This window comes from Vanellus vanellus (assembly GCF_965231255.1).
Source record: "Vanellus vanellus genome assembly, chromosome: 3".
Classification (NCBI taxonomy): domain Eukaryota; kingdom Metazoa; phylum Chordata; class Aves; order Charadriiformes; family Charadriidae; genus Vanellus; species Vanellus vanellus.
This window is the reverse complement of record NC_138907.1, coordinates 60,669,981-60,694,018: the sequence shown is the minus strand read 5'-3', so window position 1 is coordinate 60,694,018 and position 24,038 is coordinate 60,669,981. Positions and strand designations below refer to the sequence as shown.

Here is a 24,038-nt window from a genome sequence, read left to right as displayed (position 1 = left end):
AGGGAAGAGTGTGGCCAGTAGGTTGAAGGAGGTCATTCTCCCCCTCTACTCTGCACTGGTGAGGCCACAACTGGAATACTGTGTCCAGTTTTGGGCTCCCCAGTTCAAGAGGGACAGGGAACTGCTGGAGCGAGTCCAGCAAAGGGCAACTAAGATGATTAAGGGACTGGAGCATCTGTCTTATGAGGAAAGGCTGAGAGAGCTGGGACTCTTTAGCCTGGAGAAGAGAAGGCTGAGGGGAGACCTTATTATGGCGTACAAGTATCTAAAGGGTGGGTTGAAGGAGGATGGAGCCAGGCTCTTTTCAATGGTTCCCAGTGACAGGATGAGGGGTAATGGGCACAAGTTAGTACACAGGAAGTTCCGTTCAAATACACGGAAAAACTTCTTTACGGTGAGGGTGACGGAGCACTGGAACAGACTGCCCAGGGAGGTTGTGGAGTCCCCTTCTCTGGAGGTTTTCAAGACCCACCTGGATGCAGTCCTGAGTAATGTGCTCTAGGCCATCCTGCTTTAGCAGGGGAGTTGGACTAGATGATCTCTAGAGGTCCCTTCCAACTCTGAAACTCCATGATTCCGTTATATTTGTCATACTTCAGTGCCACTGAAAGAGAAGTCCACTTATCCTCAACAGATTTCTCTTTCCAGAATTTTTTTTATTGGTGTTTTACACAACACAAAGCACAGAATTTGGTTAGATGCAGGATAGCAATTCAACAAGTAACACTGCAAGGAGAAATGTACTACACTGAGAAGTCTCATTTGACTAGGTTAGTCCTACTAGTGGAGTACAAACTGAAAACAGTTTCTGAAGAATAATTTAAAGTATGAGCACGTGAAAAAAAGTCTGAAGAAAAAAAATGGGAAGATACCATCTTAAAGTAGTGACTCCAAAAGATATTTTTGTCTGTAATAAACAAGACCTTAGAGCTGGCCTTCAATTCACATAAATTGCGCTTCAAACCACATTTCTAGAACACAACTACATTTCAGATACTTCTTAGGAAAGGATGTAGTAAGCTTATTCTCAGTCAAAAAGAAAAAAGAAAAAAAGAGTAAATGTATTACTGGGGCTGCATCTGTCAGTGGCCACTTTCTCCTTTGCAAAGATTCCACCATGTGTCAAATTCTGCTCTACAGTCACACCTTTATTAAACTGGTGACATAGTTGTGTTCACAAACATAACATGAGATCAAAAGAAATGGAAGCAGATGACTGGATTCAAGCTCTCCCAGAAGCCAGCCTCCCATCTCAAAGTCACAAAATAGTCACAAATAGTATTACAATTTAATTGGTGTCTTACCATAAGAATAAGACAGTCCCATTAAAACCCTGTTTTCATCAAATAAAGAAAAAGGTTTGTTTGTGGATGATTTTTTGCTTGAAGAAAATTTCAGTGGAACCTGCCAGAACAAGAGTAGATTGCATTCAGCTGCCTTAGGGGGACATCCTCCTCATTCATTTCCACAACTGCTGAAATCCTCTTGGTGTCCTGAGGGTCCTTGCTTTAAATGAGGGCAGCCAGTGGCAAAATATTATATAGGAAGGGTCAGTAGTTCTGAAATGCATTCACTCCCATTGCTCAGAAAGACTGCTGGACACAGTGACCTTCAGAACAAGGTTCACCTCTTTTCCCAGGCTTTGTGCAAGAAAAATAAACTTGACATGGCAGGGAGCCTTGATAACTAGCTGAGGAAGCAGCCAGTGCCAATCTTAGTGCAAGCCATAGTGTAATAATGTAATAATAAATAATAAAAAACAGCAAAGCAAAAGTAGTTTTGCTTTTTCATCCTGCCAGCTATTTATTATTAAATAGTTTTTGTGCCTGTTGATCAACACAGCTGAGGAAAATCCGTACTGAAGCAAAACTTACCACCCAGCATGTCTGTCACACACATGCACAGACCTCAGAGCTGCCTGTCGTCTGATCAACATCTGGCCCTTTTATAACTCCCCCATAGAGTTAAACACTACTTTGAGTTATTTACACTTTTTTCATGCATACTGGTCCAATGCTGGCACTGGCGAACCAAGCTGATATGCTCAGTTTCCTCCACCAGCAAATGAACTTTAGTCCACTTCAGTCAACACAGCTATCAGAAGGTGGAGTCATCTTACAAACCGAAAATAAATTTAGAACCATAATGTATGGCCAAAGCTGAAGCAGCAATAAGTTTCCTGCACCTGCAAAACAAAAACTATTTAATATTTAATGCTAACATATAAAAAGCAAAAATAAAAGCTGATTGGCAATCAGAATTAGAACACAAAAAGTAAGTTGGAAGTAATTACAGCAAATAATAATAAAGCAGGTTCTGAAGCTCTACAATACAAAAAATAAAAACAGTCAATATAGGGCTGGTACGCCTAATTACCAAACTATCTGCTGGACATTAGCTTGTAAAGAGTAGTGCATTAAGCATTAAAAGATTGTTCCTTTGCAAACATAAAGAAAGCCCGTGTATAAAATTGTCAAAAAATGAAAACCGTCTGCACTAAATACTATTACACCATGGACTCTGCCAACCGAAATTTGCTGTGAATTTCCATTTCATCGTGACCCAGGCAGTTCTATCGGTCACTTTGCTATTCCACAAGTTTGATTATTGACTAGTACTTAAATCAATTAGCTCCCCTTATGCAACTTGCTTAGAACTCTAACTAAAAAGCGAAATGAGCATTTAGGGTTACAAAGTGTTTTTTTCTTATAGCAATTGCTACACAAGCAATATTTAGTCCCCCATAATGAAGTATTCTGTCCAATATATTATATACCATGTTAAAGACAGATTACATATCGAGCCACCTTGTTGTGTATAGCAGAGCAGTAGCCCCCCTGTGAAGAACTATTTCCATCAAGGCTTAGGCTGTTCAATTCTACTCATTGCTGGTTGTACCTTGTTGCCTGCAAAGAGCATCTCCGAACCTTCCCAATCTCTTCCAGTCACTCACATCGCGAGCACTGTGAAAGACAACTCAACAGTGGCAAACAAGTGCCACCTGAATAGCCAAATGCCTCCTTCTCTAAAAGCAGAGAGTGCAGCACCTCTTCTTTTCTAGTACTCTCACTATCTATAGCGCTTCCCTCCTCTATAGAGCACAGAAAATCAGAAGCAACTTTAAGAGACTTATCTGCAAGACTTGTGGAAATGAGAAGAAAACAGGGCAAGACTACAGCACTACTACAAAATGAATGAAGCCCCTTGCCTTTACCTCTCCTATCCCTGCAACAAGTTGAAAAGATGTCTTGAGCGGAAGAACGAGGCAGTGCTGCCCCTTATGGCTCTCTGAAAAGTGCTGAAAGAAGAAGCATCAGTTCACAGAACACAGTGGTAAAGAGCAAGCAAGTACAAGGTATTTGGAAAGAGAAGACAAGGGGAGACACTGATTTGGGAGGGAGTGTGTGGAAAAGAACAGAAATAGTGCCTGGTTGGGAATTTATTTGCCTAATAATTACACACAGAAAAACTATGCTAAAACAAACTGCACGATTGCTACATTCAAGAGTGCCAAAATGAAATACCAGCATGCCTGCAGAAATTAGATTGGACACCCTTCTGCCAGGCTGTCCTTCCCCTGTCATATACCGTATGACAGAGCTTTTAGTTTCAAGCCCTCCACCCCCTGAGGAGCCCTGCTTTACTCCAAGCTGTGGGCGGGACTGTTCTGGAGATGAACTGGAGTTTAACTGAAAATTACTTTTGTGTAATAATAATGCACAGGACGGGAGACTGCAGAAACTGGAAGATTTGTTGGTGAATGAAGCAGTTTCACTGTTTCTTCATTTATGCTGCCTGTAGCCACAGGTGAAAGCAGCCCCACAGAGCAGAGCTTAGCTCTCAAAAACAGTTGTGCTACCAAACTCCAGAGTAGGCTGGCATTGCTCAAAACTGCAATTTCAGTGAAAGAGTTCTGCCATACCCACAGAGAGGCCCATCCAGCACAGACACAGGTTTCAGAGATTTTACTTGATAAAAATTAAGTTCTTAGCACACACAAAAGACTCAAGCTTGGGCAAACGTCAATACTGGACTTTTATGAAGACAACAAAACATACATTTCTGAGAGACCATCACACTCGCAGACTCCTGCATATGCATAACAAAGATTCAGAATAACCCACTACCTCTTCTATGTGTAACCTGCAAGCCTGTGTCCTGGGTCTTTACCTCACCATCATGGCACTGGAAGTGAAAAAAAGAACAACTTTGGACAGAGCCACAGAGCTTCCCTGTCATGAAAGATTAGCACAAAAGAAATCAGGAACGGTAAGAAAAGAAAAAGGTATTTCTGGACAGAAAAAAAAAAAAAACCAACACAAAACCACTTTGAAACCTTAATGTACTACTGGTATTACTGTCCTTAACAGCGATCTTTTCTGACCTGCTCTTAAAACAAATACATAAATAACCAAATTCCAAAAGGAGTCAAATAATAAAGATCTATGCACCACACTGTTATTCCCAGAGTTCTTAATTCTGTGCTGATGAACTAAGACTGCCAGTGTATCTCCATGAGCCATTTAATCTATTATAAACATATGAAAAATAGTTGTTTCTTTTACTTTCAGCCCCTGAAGTAAGAGAGATGTTTGTGGGACACGACAGGCACAAGCAACTGAGAGCTCAGTGTTAAATATCTTGCTGTGCAGTCCAACTGTCTACATTACTGGATACAATAACAACTGAAAAATCCAGCATGTTTATCAAAAGGTATTACCAGCTTACTTACAGGTACTAACAAAACAACAGTCCCTTGTGTAACTGAAATTCATTTCCATAAGCAAATACTACAGCAGATAGCACTCCTTATTTCCCTCCCCTCAACTCTTATGCATGCATTGAACAATCTTCCAAAATTGTCAGTCTTATCATCATTCAGAATATGAAGGCAAGCATAGCTGGCCTAGGGATGCACACATTCTGGATGAATAACATAACTATGCAACTCTTATCTGTACGGATCAACTCAGTGACGAGTTGTGTGCTCCCTAAATCTTTGACCTATACTATGCAGTCAGAAAGAATCCTTATAATAAAGCTCAAATTAAAGGTTATTTCAGTGACAGTGTTATTTCAATAATTACCTTAGCAACAAGCATTGCTTCTTTTTTATTGAACTAAGAAGCAACAAACCTACATTCTCCTTTCACAAATGCCATTTCTTTGTTGCAACAGCAAGGGCTAGTGCCAGCAATTGTTTAAAAAAAGTTTTGGAACAGAAAATAAACTTACTTTTGCCAAGAACAGTCAACCATTGGGTAACACTGCACCTCCAGACTATCATTTAGCAACTTTAACTGTTGGTTAAAGTTTTCTAGGATGCAATAATAGAAAGGTATGTGCATTGGGAAGGGCATGTTTACCTTTCAGTCGAGCTGGACGTCAGCCCACAACAGTTTCACTTACTGGGATCCAAGCATGTCAGTTGTTTTTCCTCATATCAGACTGTTTTGATTTGCACATTCACAGCCAATTGCCTGTTTCCCATACTCCTCTTGAGTATGAGCCAAGTGAAAAAGCAAAATTATTTTATTATTTATCGTTATACACTTCCCTCTGAAATGTACTTTTACCCCCAGCACACTTCCTTTGATATACTCAAGTACTGGAAATGAGATTTCGGCTTCCAGGGTCTAGTATTGAAAAACCGATGCACAGTGCAGCCTGATCCTAAGAGGATCTGGGGTTCATTACATTAGAGGAAAAACCCCATATTTTACTCTGAAGATGAACATTCACATCAGTGATGAGAAGTCTCACAGACTCCACAGCTCAAGGTAAAGAGAAGAGAGCCTTCTGAGCTTAGTGTCTTGTAAAAGAAGAATGATTATCCTTTCAAGGTCTTACACTGAATTAGATTCATCTTTGTCATATTTCCATCCCCAACTTCTTCACTGTCTTCTGCTCTGTAGAGAATTCCTTCTGCTCTGATTAGCTTTATGTGTCTTATTTAACAAAACCATTTTAAAGGCCAATTCTTTTATCACACTGTGAACAGAGACATCTACTGCAACTGCCTCTTGCATGCAGGCTGTTCAGTTTTCCATTAACTGCTTTACGATCCTTCCTTCATCCTCCAAAGCTGAAACTTTCAACATTTACAATACCAAACAAACCAACAACAAAAAACCCATCCAAGTAGGCAGCTGAATGGGACTGTGAAGAAACAGGCAATTTCCCTGGGTTGTTTGCTATCTCAGCTGAAGCGTGGGAGAAATGGCAATGATTGAGAATACTCCTTTCCTGGTTCAGTTTAGCATATTTTGAGCTAACTCAGCTGTTTTCATACAAACTAAGGTGAAGAAGCATTCATGCAGTTTTTCCATAGGCTCTGCTGTCGAATGCAATACAATACATTGGCTCCGCAGTCTGGATATGGGGAACAGAGACTACACAGGCAAGGATGCGGGAAGAAGAAATGCTTCAGTTACTGCCCCTGTGTTGAGTCACAGAATTGGGTATAGCGCCTTTTAAAAAAATACAGAAAAAAAAAAAAAGACATGAACAACTAAGGAACACTTAACAATGCCTTATTTGAAAGATGCTGCAGTTCAAGTTCTGTAAACTACAATCCAGTTACTCCAGAAATAAAATACGGTTAAGATGACAGAACTCCATAGATTCTCATTAAGCAACTAAATAGTAATTCAGGTAAGTCTAAAGATGTTCTGTTTGCACCCTCACAGATGCTGAACAATGAACCAAGACTATGTAAGAAGTTTCTTCAAGTTGGGATACAATTTCAAATCATAGCTAGGATGATCTGACAATCTCCTCCCTCTCGCTTCCCCGCTTCCTCCCTTGCACCAGTAATAACATTTTTCTGAACTTTCAGGGATTCAGCTTGGGGATCTAAAGCAGCAGAAAGTTTTTCTTCATGTGGGCAGAAGGGAAGGATAAGCTTTCTGCAGGAAGGCAACTCCCTGAAGTGGTTCACCATTGGGTGGGGAAAACAGCAGAGTCAGACAAAAGAAGTAACATCTGAGGCCTGGGAAAGGGAAGAGGTGGGTCCATCCTTTTCAGCAGCCTACGACCATCAGATTCATCTCACTGCAACTGAGCCTGCTAAACAGAAAGGAAACCGGGATGCTCCTATGAAACTCTAAAGTTTTGCTTGAATTCATGAGCAGTAAAAATCCAGCCCCTGTTCCCTCAGAAAAAGCAGGCAGGGCTACAGGCATGAAGTTCACTCTGAAAAACAGTACTTTGAATATGTGGTACAGGGAAACGCCCCTTTGCTCAGAGAAACTTAGCAGTGATAGCTACTAGAGGACATAGAGATTCACATATATTTCGCTCAAATAAAATACTTTCTGCTTCATTTAAGCTTTTTTCTCTTCTAATTTTATTTCCAATATGTAATCCAGAACTGGACACCTGCCTTGATGGAATCATTTACACTTTTTTTTTTTTTTTTAAGCAAATCAATGTTTAAAGGGACTTTGGATTACTCTGACATATCTAGGATGTTTTCCCTTCCCCAGAGATAACAAGTCCAGCTTTAGTGGCTTTACAGACAAACCATTTCATCCTTCATGTCTAGGAGTCCAGAAGCTGGAGCGTGCTATCTATTGAGGTACAAGCATTGGTCTGAAGCTAGTATTGTCAAGTAGCAGGCTCAAGGAGGAAGCTGAACCTGCAGGATCCAAACAACTTTTTGACCTGGCTCAAGCACTGGGAGACAGACCCCATCATTTTACGTATCTGCACGATGATACAGGTAAATACAATGTAGATCACAGGAAAAAATTGTACTCGTATCCGTTATGAGTATGGAAAGGAGAAAACTGAGTCTGTCAACTTCATCTTTACTGCCTCCCCGACCCTTCTACAGCAACTGTACTCTTAGTCTGTTAAAAGCGAGTAAGTGGCTAGGAAGATTACATGGAAGGAAAGTTAGGTTCACAGAATTTAAGTGAGACACAAACCGATGAACACATCACACTGCTAAAACAACTGTATAGAGAGACATTCATCTGGACAAAAATGATTTTATTTAAACTCAATGCTGTTGTTTACATGATAAGAAAAGAAAATACTATAGTTCAGCAAAAGCCAGATGGACAGTAGAGGGCAAGGCTTGGTGAGGAATAGCAGATAAGCGAAAGAAAGTGGGAAAAGAACATCCAAGAAGCCTTGGAAAATGCACTTTGAACTGAGAAAGCCATATTCAAAGGCGAGAAAAGAGAACAGGGGACAGAAAGAACAGATATGACTATTTCACTTGCTAATTTTTAAGTTTGGTCAGACTGAGACTTTAGGTTTAGTTCCTAAGACTAGATAAAACTGAAGTTCTCATGAAACACACATGTACTAAATGGGTCATTAAAACAAGATTAAAACTATCTCACTAGATATACCTTTTGCTGTCTTATTGGAAGAAGTTCTCAGATTTTCACAGGTAACACAGAATAGCTGAGGTGGGATGGGATGTCTGGAGATCATCCAGTCCAACCCCCCAGCTCAAAGTAAAGTCAGCTAGAGGAGGTCTACATCTGGTTGGTTTCCCATACGTCCACAGCCTCTCTGGGCAACTTGTGCCAGTGTTTGATCATCCTCACAGCAAAAAACCCCAAACCAAATGGCAAACAAACAACAACAAAGCACCAAAACCCCTTTTTTCTTACATTTAAATGGTATTTAATTTTGTGCCCATTGCATCTTGTCCTGTCATTGAGCACCACTGAGAAGAGTCCAGAGCTCTTTTTTTTTTTTTTTTTTTAAGTCCCCCTCCCCAGTCAGGTACTTTACTAAGATTCGCCTCTGAGCCTTCTCTTCTCCAGGCTAATTCACTGAGGCAAACCAAAAGTGTACTTTACACAGTACACTCCAATCTTTTATATCACACCATACAACAGATTTCATGTACCAGTCTACTCAAATTAATGACAAAGTTTACTTGGCTGTTTCCACACCCGATGTCTGTCCAGCCCTGGAAAGAATTCAAATCATGTTGAATGATAAAAGTATCTTAAAAGTTGTTATTTTTCACTGTATAGAAGCATTATGAGCTTCAGCTCTAAAGAAACCACTTTCACAAGAAGCAAGTTTATTACAGCATTGCAATACTGATGAGAGAGAAGTCACTGCTATTCTAGCTTTTACTTTTCTTCTTAGTGCTTTTAACTGCTTTACATACTTCCAAATTAGGAAAAATTATAACTCTTCCACATTCTATTTCAACACTAGAAAACCCTTTTTGCCAATAGAACAGTATTTACTATGGAACATGCATAGATAGTAGTGCCATGAAAACCCACACTATGAGCACAAACAACCATGCCAGCAAAATTTCAGTACACGTTGATCTGACACTTGTTTCCACTTTGAAACATGGCATTCATAACCAGTAGGATATCTAACAAGTATACTGAACACGCAAGACCAGGACTGCATTTTCCTGATACCCAGACAGCTCAAAAAAGAGGGTACACAAAATTTATCACAATTGGAAACAGAAGTTTTGTATTCGTACTCCTTTTCCTAGCGGGGGAAAAAAGCCAGTGCTGCCTGCCAGTGTTATTTAATCTACATTCATAACTTCTAGTATGCACCGAGTGTTTATGATAAAATACTATTTTAATAGTATATCTGTTCCTTGCTCTTAAGAACTAATATATATTGATCACATGTATAAGAAATGCATACTAAATCCCACACATTTATTTCATACATTTACTCAATGCAGACAATGTAACTGTGTTATCTTGCACTTGAAATATAACATGAAATTCACAACCTGCAGATTTTACGTATGTCTTAACTTCTGAGTTCAGGTTCTCAGTTTTCAATTTAATTCTCAGTATTCTATTTAATCTTTGCTTTGAAAAGTGTGGGGTTTTTTTTAATAATAATAGTAAAATTTAAAAAAGAAGATGAACTGGAAGTCTATATTGCAGTAAGCAACTTAAGGGGACAGCAGGAGTGGAGAAACATAAAACAAAACCAGCTGTGATCTCATTAGCCAAGCTTATTATGTAAGACCTCATTAGCCACCATCCCACAATAACGTGAATAAACCCTACAGACATTGATGCAAAGGAAGTGATCAGGGATACAGAAGCTGAATAATCATATAGCACTACAGCACACTGTCAAGTTAATAGTTAAAGTTCTGGAATGCAATTTGGTAAGATCTCCACTAATGCATGATGCAGAAAGCCCATGGTCAGGCTTCACAAATACAAAGCCCCCTTTGCCTGGTAACTGCAGTACGAACAGGAGTTTGAATATAAACATGAACAACAAGGTGAGGGACAGGGTATGTGTTAGACAAAACAAACTCCAAGACACTTCAGCTTCCTTCCCTACGTATGTTTTATGTTATAACATTCAATAATTCTGCGATGTCAGAAATATGAACAGAAGTCAGAAATATGAACAGAATTTTATTTTTGGCTATGACACATAGGCTTCATCTTGATTTCTTGATTTTAGTCTGTTTCTTTAGTTTGTATAAAGTTTAACCACTTCACAGTTTTCATATTAAGTTCTGAAAAAATGAACTTCGGTAGTTCTAGCTGACTTCAGCAGATTTTTCCCCTTTTCCATCAGCTCAACCAAATGAAAGACAAGCAGCATTGACGTGTACAAACCTTTACTGGCAGCCTGAAACTTAAGCGATCATCAGCTACTACAGCCTCACTTAGAAGGATCATCAATCAGGGTGAAAAAAAAAAACCAAACAAAAAAACAACTTTCTAGATAAAGTCGTTATGACATTTTAAGCAATTTTTCAAAACGTCCCACTATTTTAAGCCAGTGGGTTTTTTTGACTGGGCTATTTTGAAAGTCATTCAGCTTAGAAAGTTAAAAATATTCTCAGCTTTCTACTCTTCTGCAGTCATCTTCACTTTCTCATTAATTAGTTTATGTTTGAATGTTACAACTAACAGTTCAATGCTGCACTAGAAGGGAGAGATTGTTTCCACTAGAAAGTTTGGTTTATTGTTGTTTTTAACTACTTAAAAGGTATAACTTAATTGTTAAAAGAGAATTTATATATTTAATGTCCAGTTGAAATTTCACCATTTCAGTTTCTACAGAATCTAGAAATAAGCCAAGATATTTTTAATAAAATATTTTTTCCAGAAAAAGAAAAAAGAAAATAGAAGAGAATTAACAGAACAGTTGAACAGCTTGGTTCAAGTTATGAACAGCCTAATATTTGCTCTTTTCATTCTAAAGGAAGATAATTTCTCAGTCATCCAGATATACTTTGTTTTGTATGAAATGCCATTTACAAAATAATAATGCAACACAGCCATGACAGAAAATAAACCTGCAGCAACAGTTTTTTGCATTATTAGTCCAAATTTAAACATGAGTAAAAACAATGCTTTACATGTATCTAAATATGTAACATGATTCCTGAGAAAGTGACTTGAGAAAACACCTGAAAAAAAAAAAAAAAAAATCTTTCCTTCAAATAAAATATGAAAATTTCTGCAGGGTTGATGTGAGAGGAGTCCCAGAGATGGTCACCTGGCAAAGCCAGTCTTCCAAGAAGAACTGATAAAATTAGTTTTTCAATAGTGTAAATCTATTTAACATGACTCTCTCCACGCTATTCTCCAGAAGATAAATTTTATACCTTTGGCACACATCCATTCAGATAAAGGGGCAACAGTACCTACTCAGGGAAAGGCAACCAAAACAGGCATGCTATACAGATTACATCAACAATAGAAACCTCAAACTTTTGAGTGATAAATTAAGATACTTTTTATCAAACAACTGTCACAAAATTACAAGTCTAACCTCACATTCTGGAGGCTGAAGATGTACAGGACTATTATCCATCAGCATTCGTAAATACTTGAAGACATTTGTATAGGTAAGAATAACCAAACTTTTAAAATTACCTTTTTTCCCCCATCTAGAAGGGATATCAAATATCCCAGATAAGAATTTGCACCTCTCTACAGCAAACATGATGAGCTATGATGAGTGCAGAAAACCACCCCCCAGCAGGCTGTGATGGAATTTCCCATTTTTCTCCAAGGTGTCAAGGTGACATCAGGGAAAGGAGACCACAAATGTTCACATTTCACTCTGAAGATGCATGTGTATTGATGGTTCAAAGCTACAGAGTGATTTCCTCAAGGTCCTGAGAGGACATGGTATCTGAGAAGCCAACATCACTTCTTACTCCCTATTTTAATTTCTCTCCACCACCACAAAGAAAAGAAAAGGTGGAAATATAAGTAGAACCATAGGTGAGAAAGGAGTAAATTAGAAGACCAAAAATTATGTTCAATATTTGTTTTCTCCATGAAACAGTAGATAAAGGCCACCAACTAAGCTGAATACAAAAAAAAAAAAAAACCCAAACAAAAAAAAACAACCAACCCCAAAAAACAAACAACCCACACACTGTCGGGGAAAAAAAAAAAAAAAAGTGTTTAACATTTCTTTTGGAAAAGGAGTTAGTGTTACAAAATCATAAAACGCCTCTGCAGTTTCAGAGGAATTAACAAATGTATGACTACCAAAAACAAGAGAGGTTACCTTCTGTTATCCTCACAGAATTTTATTGTGAAAAATGAAGCATTTAATCATTATCTATTTCCATATGAATAGACCTAGCCTTGAAAAGTAGAGGTACATGACCTAATAACAAATGTATTAGTGCGTTTCTGGGTAAAAGGATTTCAATTTATATAATTCATTCAAAGCAGGTTTAAAAGTTTAAACTGGTGTACCTGCTCAGTGAAGTATTACTTTAAGGCAGGGTAATACAAAACTCCCTTCTGGCCAGTGAGAAACTTCAGCACTTACTTGCACAGTTCACTGGGAACCTCAGAAAAGAAGAATTAAGTAAACTATTTTGTGACCAAGGAAAAGAGATGAAAGTCAAGGAAAAAAGTATTAGATAGACTTTGTACCGGAAAGATATTTGATTCTGACAGTTAACAGTTCCAGGGTAATTTAGGTACAAAGAATAAACAACATCTGGTTGGAATGCATACCATCCTTTAGGAATTTGCCATATCAGTTGGTATATCTACATAAACTCAGCACAAAAAGGAAACCCAAAAGATTAGATTTATGTATTCCATGTCTTTTTCACTAAGTTATCAGAGATACATAATACGGCAAAATGAGAAACAGAAATAGCGCTCTGGTTTAATTTCAATGACTTTAATTAAAACAAACAAACAAACAACAACAACAAAGACAATTGGGGGAAAAAACACCTACTCATCACTGCATTCACCTATGCCACTATGCACTGTAGGTGGCTACTGCCTTCCATGTAGAAAAGGATGCAGTTTTCTGTTGAACAACCATCTTAGTTTATATGCCACGATTTTTGCTTTAAAATCCACTTTGACATCTTCAGCAAGAAATGCCCTACAAGTTTATAGCAGCCTTTAACAGCTGAAGTCAGATTGACAGCACTTCCTCCTAAAGAACTCTTAGTTTAAGGACATGGTCATCAAGAGATGCAAGTAAGCTACTCATCTTAAGAACAGAGGAAGAAAGATAAAGGAGGTTAGATGAAGAACATTCCACCTACTTGGAATAGAACCTCACACTAAGAATCCACCTCTTGCAAGAACAGAAAACATTTACTATAAGATGAAGATGATTGTTGATACCACAGTGAAAATACTCAGCTTACTGACATCAGTGTTTACACATAGAGGTTTGTCACAGTGAGCAGCAAGTTACAACACTTTGCCATAGCCTGTGCTATAGAAGTTCAATATTGAACAATCTACACCACATCAGAAAGCGTGACTCATGAATGTTCTCCAGTCACACTGGTTTTCAAAGTGGGAGGCATGGAGCAGGTTGCCAGCAACTGCAAGAGCAGATAGAAAGCAATGATTTGTACACACATATGCACACGAACAGTCCCAGTTTGAATAATTTGCCAACATCCACCTTTTGAAAGACGGTGCAATTACACAAACGCTCACAAAAATCAAGTTTTAACTGGCTCAAAAAAAATTTTTTTAAAATTTCCAGTTTGTTGAAATCAGTGCAAGTGTCAAATAGCATCAGAAGCGATAGGGCTCTGACTCACGTTTACAGAGAAAAGAGCTTCAGCCCTTCCGGCATCCTACCATCTGCTCCAACCTTCTTCCAGAGCCACTCACCCTGCGACTGACTTGACAGAAGAAAACATGACTGTGCGTGATGCAACTCGGTTCAGTCGGCATCTTCACTTGAAACTTACCTCTTACAGGAAGTTTAATTTGCCTGTCTGAACTGAAGCAGCTCAGGTGCAGACGTGTTCCCTCCTGCTACCTGCGCAGTGAAGTCCAAGAAGGAAAGGAGCTGGCAGACAGGGGCAGCGTTAACTCACAGCAGCCGAGCTCATCTACCACCACTCTGGAACTCGTGAAACTTGTGCATCCATACAAGACTTGCCATTTAACAACAAGATCTCTGGTTTACGTATCCTACTGTATGTAAGTATGTCATTCAGCCTCCATTTTGCTTTCCTGTAACCTATAAAAACAGTACCCCCAAATAACCATAGGCATAAAGGGCTCTTTTCTCATTTAAGTACATATACTTAACTGCATAAAAAGCAGTAAGTATGAAGTGCCTTAGTTTTGCCTGTCTTTATTGAGCCAACAAAGGACTTTACATATATGTAAATACAGTGGTTGAACTGGCTAGGTACAGCAGCGAAATCTGCCCTTCAGTTACGGATGCCATGTTTCTTTGCTCTGGGGAAAGGAATTTGTTTTCCAAGCTTTTTATGCAGCTACTTTTACATGAGCACTGAGTAGCTTTAAAAAATATGTATGTCTGTGTAATAGAACAAGGCAAAGGAAAAAAAGTAAGTTCAACACAAAGCCAAATTTGCAAGAATAAAAAACAACTAAATATCACCAGGTCACAGTCAGGAAATACATTTCCAAGATAAAATAACATAACCAAATTTTAAAGACAAATTAAGTAATTTGTGGTGCCTCACCTTGAGCATTTTAAAATAGGCATCATTTTTAAGAATACCTCAAGCACAGCACCCCTCTTGGGACCCAAAAGGGCTTGCGATAATTCATGTTACATTTAATAGACAAGTTACAGAAATAAAACTGCTTGTTATTTGCATTCTCTTCCTTCGGAAGAGGTGAGAGGCAGGAATTATAAATACTTCACCTGCTTGAAAGCTTATAGTTTGTTGTTTTTCTTCTACGCAAATGCCTGGCTTACCTCTTTGAAAATGAAATAGAACAGTGAAATGATAAAAGGAAGAATTGGTGATGTACTTTGAGTATATGGGAGATAAAAGTCATCAGAGATAAAGGAATAAAACCAGCCGAACATAGGAGCTGGAAAAAGGCAGGAAAAAACACAGAAACATGAATATGAAGAAACAAAGATTACAAAGGCATGGTTCAATGTCAAAAGCTATACAGGTCAAGATGAATGACATACGTTTGCTTTTGGAGAGCTAGGATTTGTTGATTCAGAGAAATGTATTTCTTCCCTGGAGAGGATTCCAAACTACATGAGATACAACTCTGGATGAATGGGTGTCAAGAGTAAAATAAAAGGAAGGGAGGGAAAATCATGTTAGAGGGACAAACAAAGACAAAAGGATAAAGGACAAGTGTATGTTAGCATGGTGCTTTCCCAGGAATTAGCTGTCAAAGTCATCTCTTTCCTACTCCCCCCTTCTTCACTGCCCAGGAATGACTCGGAACATGAGTACCTGTTTTCCAGTTTCCAAAACCAAAGGGAACAAAATCATCTATTTCAATTGTAGCAAAAAGACCAAACAATTCCTAGAACATACAGCATATCTTCCTCTGTCAACAACAGCTGTTTGACCTTACAGTTCAGACACACAGGGCACATGCCCATTTAAAAATCACTTTGCCCCACGTGTACACAATGAACTGAAACGCATTTCTGTCATATTCTCTAACTAGCTAGTTAGTGAGCAGCATCATAACCTAATCGGCCAAATAATGGAAGTGACACTAATAACTCAAGATGTTATGAACTGATCAATAAATAGTAACTTCAGACTACTTCATGGAGACGCAATTAGAAACTGCTTCAAAGTAACACTGTTTAATTAGTCCCCTGTTTTCTTTGTAACATTAACAACCTTCTGCAGTTCAAACATCACAAACATGTTGAACACCATTCCCGTAGTCTTAACGTTTGTTTTTTTAATTAGCCTTCAGAGGATGAGTAATGGTTTTCCAGTGCAAGTGCTTTTTAGAGACCAAAATCTACCTTATTATTATAAAAATGAAATATCATTGCCACCCTCTACTTTGATTCTCCTTAAAAGGAGAGTGCAAGTGATACAAGAATGAGTCAAGACCAGTACACACACACACAGAATTTGTATAGTTACATAAAGCCAAAGATTTTTCCCTGCTTCAAGACTTCCAGTTAGAATAAGGACCAATTATATATCAAAATGCTGTAGCCTGACTAAAAATGCTGTCCATCATATACAGTTACACTGCAAATAAGTTCAAAGACACGATAGAAGTTGTAGCGTTCGACTCTGGTAGAGCACATAACTCACAGTAGCAATGAAATCGGAAGGTGCTGAACAGCTAGCAGCTCGCCCTGCTTTAGCAGTTCTGAATCATGCAGCTGCAGAGGATAATAATCGCTGAAGGATCAAAGTGTTAAAATGTATAAACAAACTGTAAATGGTGGGTTAATAAATAAATTTTACAATCATGATTATAAAACATTATGCTTTTGATACTACGTGTATGTTCTGGTATTTGCGGGAAGTCCAGCACTTGCCTTCGGAGGCTCTGCTGAAGGTGATAAGACCACACAGAGATGCAACTGTCAGCCCACACAGAAAAGCTTTCCAAAACTAGGCCTAACCATGGCAAACAGAATAGAGTAGCACCCACTCCTTAAGCAATACTATCAGGTTACACCTTTAATACCTCTTTAAAAACAGGGAAGTAAACACACTTGCAGTACATGGATACCATCATTGACTGTGTTATTTCAGCTACTCAAAGGATGTTCAAGCAGCTTCACAATGTCTGCAGAAGATTTACAATTAACAAATCCCTCTAAAGTAATCTGGATTCTACTAAAGACAATTCACCTGCTGAGCTGAGCTCAGCTCACTCATATATTTAGCCACTGGTTACCTGCTGGGCATTTTTACCTTCTTTACTCCTATCAGTATGTTAAGATGGTCTACATTTAATTGGTACCATTTAGGGCTTGCTAATGTCACTGTCTTCTTCCTTGAAGATGCCAAGTAATGAATGACCTTTGTTGTGCAACTGTATCACTTAGCAAAGCAAACAGAATTTCTGGAGGCAGCACTGAAGCTTACTTATAAATAATAGTATGAGCCGCATATGTATTTTGAAGACTTCTTTCCTACCACAAATCAAGCTACAATAGTTTAAAACAGGTAAAGTAGCATTAATTGTTTAAAAATAATTCAATTATTACTATAGCAGTGTGAGTACCTTTGTACTCAGTGCTTTAAAAAAAAAAGTTGAACTGTATTGTTCATATGAAGTGCCTAATTTTTTATTGCCACGCATAGTTCATTTAACCACTCCAACATAAGTGCAAAAATCAGTATATTTGATTTGCTGTCACTGTGCGTTCACTTTATATAGATGAAAAGGACTCAGGAAAATTCAGAACAACAGAGAAAAAAGCCCTAGGAGGACACCAGAAGCCTGCTTAAAAAAATTCCAAAACTCCAGAACAAACATACACACATACACCAACCTCACATGCAAGTTTTCAACACAAACAGAAAGTAATGCTGTTACCTAGTGGTGGAAAGCTAGGTACATGCAAAATTGCACAGACCTTTTTTTTTTTTTTTTTTTACTGACTTGGAATTCTCATCTAGAAGCTATTAAACGACTTCAAGAGGAAAAAAGAAAAACCTAATTCATAAACTAATGAAAGATACTGCTTTTCTTGCATTCAGTTCTGCGACAAAAGGGTCAGTATTTTCGCACCTGCCAGTTTTGATTCTCAGCCGAGTAATTGACAGACAAGAAGCTACATCATTTCCTGACCATCCCAAACCTGCTCTTTTACACTCCTCTTGCAACATCAGCAAGAGCTGGAAACCTATGGTATGGAAGTACTACAACCTAAATCCTCAAACACCAGTTTTCCACAGAGTACGATAACCAAAACAGGATCATATGTCCCTCAGCACCTTACCAGATCATATTTTCAATTATATAAACGAACATTAGCTGAATTCAGTCAGCATTCTCTATGACATCTGGATAAACACATTTACTTTGCTTTCAGCCAGAAAATAAATAATTAGGGGAAAAGAAGGAAGATATGAAGATTTTAACATCACTTACTCAAATGCAAAGAAGAGTCCACTGGTGACCAAGATGAGAACAAGAGTCAGGTAGAAGACTCCAGTCTGTCGAGCCATCATGATCCTCCCATTGCAGAAGAATTTGTTTCTTCCAGGAAAAACCTCCCATTTTCTCTTGGGAGCTGATTTCTTTTTCTTATGGGGAGACTCCATGGGAGACGAAGAGCTGTGTGTGCTGATCTGACTGTATTCACAGTCTTTCATGGGCCCACTACCACCTCCAGGAGTCATCAAGAGAGAGTAAAATGTGGGGAGAACCCCACCAAAAATATATACAATATATGTATGTGCAAATATTCTTCTGACCAAGATAACCCTCTCCACCAGCCCCAGTTAACAAAAAAAGCAAATAAAAAGATGAAAAGTCTGCTACCAGACTAGCAATGGGTGTATCATGCAAACACCCGTTAACTCTTCAGAAACCAAAGCTGTCACATCACAAACGTTTGAGAGAGATCCTTCCTTCCTCCACCAGTTACAAAACAACCATGTAGGACAATCCTTTTTAAAACAACTTATCGTAAAACAAGACAAAAAAAAAGTAATTATAATGCAGTTAGGCTGTCCAAAAAAAATAGTCTTTTTTTTCAAGTTTATTTTCAACTGGGAGGGTTGGATGTTTTTTCTCCTTCCCACACACACCCTGAGAGATCTCTCCGAGGGTCAGAAGGTTGGTCAAGGCAAGGTTTAGCAATCGACTCTATCATTCAGAGATTTGTTATAATCCTCCTTTGCGCAGCAGATTTCACTGCTAAAAATGACCATTCCTAAAACGTTCCCTCAAGAGACACGCGGAACAAATCATTAGACAAAACAAAAAAGGAAAAAAAAAAGGAAAAAAGAAAAAAAAAAGCAAGAAAGCAAGCAGGCTGCAACTCCAGCTTCCGAGAAACACTTCAAAGCTCTCTTCTTCCTGAAGCCGCAATTCAGCGGGACGCGGCCGCCGCTCGGCGCAGACCGGGGCCGGGGGGGGGGGTGTCCCCGCGGGCCCTTCTCCCCTGTCACGACTCCACCGAAGGGGATTCTCCCGAGGCAGCCCGGGGCAGGGCCAGTCCCCGACAGACACCAGCGCCTCGGCAGCAGGTCCTCCTCCTCATCCTCCCTCCCTCCCTCCCCGCCGAACCGCTCCCCCGCCTCACGCCCCGCGCCCCGGGCGGTGCCGCCGCCGCCGCGCTTAACCCCCGCCTCCCCCGCTACACAACAGGTCCCCGCCGCCGCCTCATGCTTCCCTCAGCCCCGCGGGGCACCGAAGAGAGGGTCTGGGGGGAGAAGACAGGGAAGCTTCGCCGCCTGTGGGAGATCTCTGCCGGGACTTCTCCCTCCCTTCACCATCCTCGCCGCCCGCCTCAGGGCCGCCGCCGCCGGTCGCACGCCGCGGCGGTGGTACAGGCTGTCGCCCACGGCCCGCGGCGGTGTCAGGCCCCCCCCCGCATGCTGCCCCCTCCCCTCAGCGCAGAGGAGCGGCTGCCCGCCGGCGCGCCCCTGCTTTCGCTGTGCTTTTAAAGCCCGCAGCAAGGTGAGAAAAACGCCCGGCTCCCCCTCCGCCAGACACTTTTTCCTCTCTCTTCTCCCCACCTCCCCCCCCCTTTTTTTTTTTTGTTTCTGGAGCCTCTATCCAGGTTTCTCCCCAGCAGCCAGACCCAGAAGCAGCAGCTGCCACCTCTTCATCTTCAGGGGGGAGGCGGTAACCACCGCAGCGGCGGCCGCCTGCGGGAGGAGCGGGGCGGGGGTGGGAGGCGGCGAGGGACGGGACCACACAGGCGCGCACCCCTCGCCGCGGTCGGTCGGTCGGTCGGTCAGTCAGTCGGTTGGCAGCGAGAAGGCAGGCAGGTCCTCCGCACCACCCGCCGCCGGCCCGGCCCGGCCCGGCCCAGCCCTCTCTCCGGCCGCCGGAACACGGCGACGGCGGCGCTAACTCTTCCCCATCGCCGCCTCCGCCAGGTAGCGGGCCGGAGGCGCAGGGCAGCGCGGGCGAGTGCCCGCCCTGGAGCTCCGCTCCCGCCGCCTCCCAGCCCGCGCGGGGACCCGGCTCAGCCCGCCGCCTCCCCCCGGCCCACACAACCAACCGCGCGCCGCCCACGGCACGCGCGCCGCCGAGCCCGCGAGCGATGTCTGCCGTCAAGCTCCGGGCGGCGGCGGCCCCGGCCCCGGCCCCGTCCTCCCCTGCTCCAGCCGCCGAGCCGAAAGCGAGCGAGTTGTGCTGGGTGAGCGATAGGGAAAGAGAAGCTCCGCCCGCCCAGCCCGACCTAGCGGGACCAGCCTCCCTCCCTGTGCAGGCTCCGGGGCGCGCCCCTCCGCCCGCTGGGAGTTGTAGTTCCGCTCCCCAGCGGACGCGAGGGGGAGCGGGAGGCGGGAAGGCGGCGGGAGGGACTACAAACCCCAGCATGCCTTGCGAGCCAGCCCGGCGGGAGGGGGCGGAGCGGGGCAGCGCGGGAGCGCTGGTCGGGTTGGGAGGGCGGTTGCCGCCCCGTGCGGGGCTTGAGGTGAGTTCGCCCGGCCCGGTCCGGCCGTCCCCTGCGCCTCCCGCCCGCCGCAGCGCCCCGTTCTCCTGAGGCGGCCCTGCTTTCCCCTCCTGCCCTCCCCCGTGGGCTGGGCGCGGCCGCGGCCGGCGTTTATGTGCGGGGCTTGTATGTCGGTCAGGCCTGAGGGCCGGGGCTGCAGCCCCTGATCCATCCGGCCGGGCGCCCCCCTGCTCACCCCGCACAACCAGAGGTGTGCTCCTGTCCCGCCTGCCCCAAGTCCTCGACAGCACCGGTGAGATGGGCCAACATGTGCCTGTCCCGACTTTTGCTCGTACGCGCAAACGTTTCACAACATTAGCGGTGGCGTCCACATGCTCCATTACGTTGCTGGAAGAAACGGGATTGTCCACCAACGCTGAGGTGTCTGTACAGACCCCTTACTCTGTCCTGACTTCATGAGGCGCACCCCAGTAAGGTACGAGCCTCGAAGGAAAAGCTTTTCCAGAAACGCAATCCTGCACCGGGCCCTTCTCACACGGTACCGCCCCATTGTGAAATGGCACCAGCGGCAGGGTCACCCTCCGGAAGCCCAGGGAGGGAAACCTCCCGCAGCTAAGGAAGAACGATTCTCAAAGCTGCTTGGTGCTCTTTCTGCCTTGTATGTTCCCCATGAACTGCTAGAGATATGGGCGCATGCACAGTGCTAAGAAGGGGTTTGCTTTGTAACAAAGGTTTGCACCTCGCTAGCGGAGCTGTGTAACCTACAGAGGACGGACTGGTGTGGGATACACGGTAGGAATCAACCTCTCCATTCAAAAAACCCCGAAGCACGCTGATAAGATTTCCAGATAAAGTTAAGAGATGTTACAATCAGCCCACATCTCTCATGGTTGATTATTGTCCTAGGAGACACCAAAAAAAGCAGCGTGAGGATGCAGCTGAATTCTTGTACATAGGCAATGTGTTTTCTGTTTTCGTAATTCTATTTCTAATTTTGGAATGGAGTACTTATCTCTTTAATTGAATATGATAAGCTAATTCTTTATCCATAAACAGTGCCTGATAACAAAGGAACCATGGAACAGATTCACCAGCACTGGGTAACACCCCCTTCCTTGGAGGAAATTAATTACTTTCGTAACCAAATTATACAGAGTAGCCTGGTAGACACTCTTCTGGTGAGTCTATGATCCATTTTGTTGATACACAAGAATAATTTTGGAAATGTTAATGCCACATGGGAAAAATATGGAAGGGTGTCTCTCTCTGCAAGGTGTTAAGGAGTAGTATTTTAGCAAGTGGGCAGCAGGATGTAAAACCAGTTTCTGTTATCATCTCTCATGCAAATGCATTGGCATCCTTTTGTCACGTGTAATAGATGCTGCTGCATTATTCCTTCCCATCTCTTCCTCCTCCTGTAGTGCCTATTGTCAACAGCTTGCCTGCTATCTCATACCTTAGATATCACAGCATTTTTTATTCTTTGAAACATTCTTTATAAACAGCTAATAACTTTTCTTTCTATCTTCATGAATGTCAGCAGAAAGCTGCTGACAGAAATTTTGTGGTTCACTGACAAGCATTTTTAGTCTTCATCAGGTTTTTATTAACGTATTGCTGGAGATCTGTCTTCAGTGCTTTAACAATATTAATGACTCTATGATGCCAAATGGCACTATTCTCTCCTGAGATTATGAAATATTTTAGACATTCACAAATAGAGCAAACAGTTTATGTAAAAATGTCCTTGTTGGCTTATCTTCACAGGTAGCACTCAGGCTAATTTCAGAAACACTCTTCAGAAGCAAAACATCTGTAAACAATACCAGCACCTCGTTCAGGCCGCTGTCTTACTCCACAGTATTTCCTTTGGGTTTTAAGATGTTACGGTTGGGAAGTGAACTTCAGTCGTATTAATTGACAGAAATACATAAAGGAATTTGAGGAGTGCCTGGAAAAATAATTCTAGAAGTCAAACTCGGAGAACAAACACACTTTTACTTTCAGTGGTGATTCTACTTTGATTCTAACAGGATCATAGAGTGTCACACACTGTACTTTTTCACATGATAGCCTGTTCTAGTTCCTAATCAGTACCAGTATTGCACTGGAATTTAAAGTATTATTGATATCCTTTTGCAAACATTCTGAACACATTAGCAACACCTCTTTAAAGTTGCTTTTAAAACAATTTGAAAACTCCCCTACAGAAAAGACTTTATACAGCTAATGTTTCACACAATTCAGTGTTATTCTTGAAAGCATTTTTTATCGTTTATTCACAACAGTAATGAAAATTGGTTTGAGGCCCTGAATAGATTAAATCTTAAACACAGTAGGTAGGAAAAATACTCTCTCTTCATAAAACTTTGTAGGATCCTGTGTTATGATAGGTACTCTTCTGATTTCTTACTTGTGACTCAGGTTGATCTTGTACAATAGATAAATACATTGCAGCAACATTACTTAGTTAAAAAAAAAAAAAGACTATCTTTTTTGTTAGGAAAATGCTAATGAAAGAGGTGTTGCCACTGAAAGCTGCTATCTTTTACCCTGTCTGCAGTGTGGAGGTGTCATAAGGGCAAGTCTTAAAACAACAGGGAAGCTAATTTGCTGAGATGACACGTCACCTTACATATAGAGAACATCTGCTACCATGCTTCATGGCAGAATCTCTTGACTGTGCTGAAGCATTATCAGACAAGAGATTAAATAAACACAAACTAGCAAACTGTAGCATTTTGGACATAAGAGATCTGTACTGCACACATCCTACACTGCCAAACCAATTGCTTTTTACTTCCAACCAAAAAAGGTGGCAGAAGTGATAGGTATTGAACTGAAAGTTCTTCTGATATGGTTCTTTCTGACAGGTGGAAATAAAGCTAGGCACTGCCATGGACACATTTTCTATGCACAATTTCCACATCTTTCACAATGACTTTTGAAAAATAAATTTTAAAAAATTTAAATAAAGTAGTGATAATACCATTGTCGTGCAAGATGCTGAAAGTAGCCCTACAGATTGAGACTTGCTGAATACTACAGTACATCATACGTGCCAGTTTACAATGTCAAGAGTTTTCTACAATATACCTGTTTTCCTGATCAAATATTTTTCTCCTTTTTCTCTGCTGTTTTTCAGAAGTAACTTCTCCTTGTAACACTGCTTGGACAGTATGTCGTCATTTTAGAGTCTTAACCAATACCAACTATTCATTTTGTGAAAGTACTTCATTTCC

At 41.4% G+C, this 24,038-nt stretch overlaps 1 protein-coding gene across 2 annotated transcripts in view; it reads right to left on the bottom strand.

Annotated features, from left to right (window-relative positions):
* ZDHHC14 (zDHHC palmitoyltransferase 14) overlaps positions 1-18,961 on the bottom strand; it is a 119,319-nt gene extending 100,358 nt beyond the window's left edge. For both annotated transcript variants that reach the window (XM_082481354.1, XM_082481355.1), the window contains exon 1: positions 18,315-18,961. In XM_082481354.1, coding sequence (XP_082337480.1) covers positions 18,315-18,565 — 251 coding nt within the window. In that variant the 5' untranslated portion in view covers positions 18,566-18,961. The remainder of the gene's footprint in view (positions 1-18,314) is intronic.
* Positions 18,962-24,038: the final 5,077 nt, after the last annotated feature.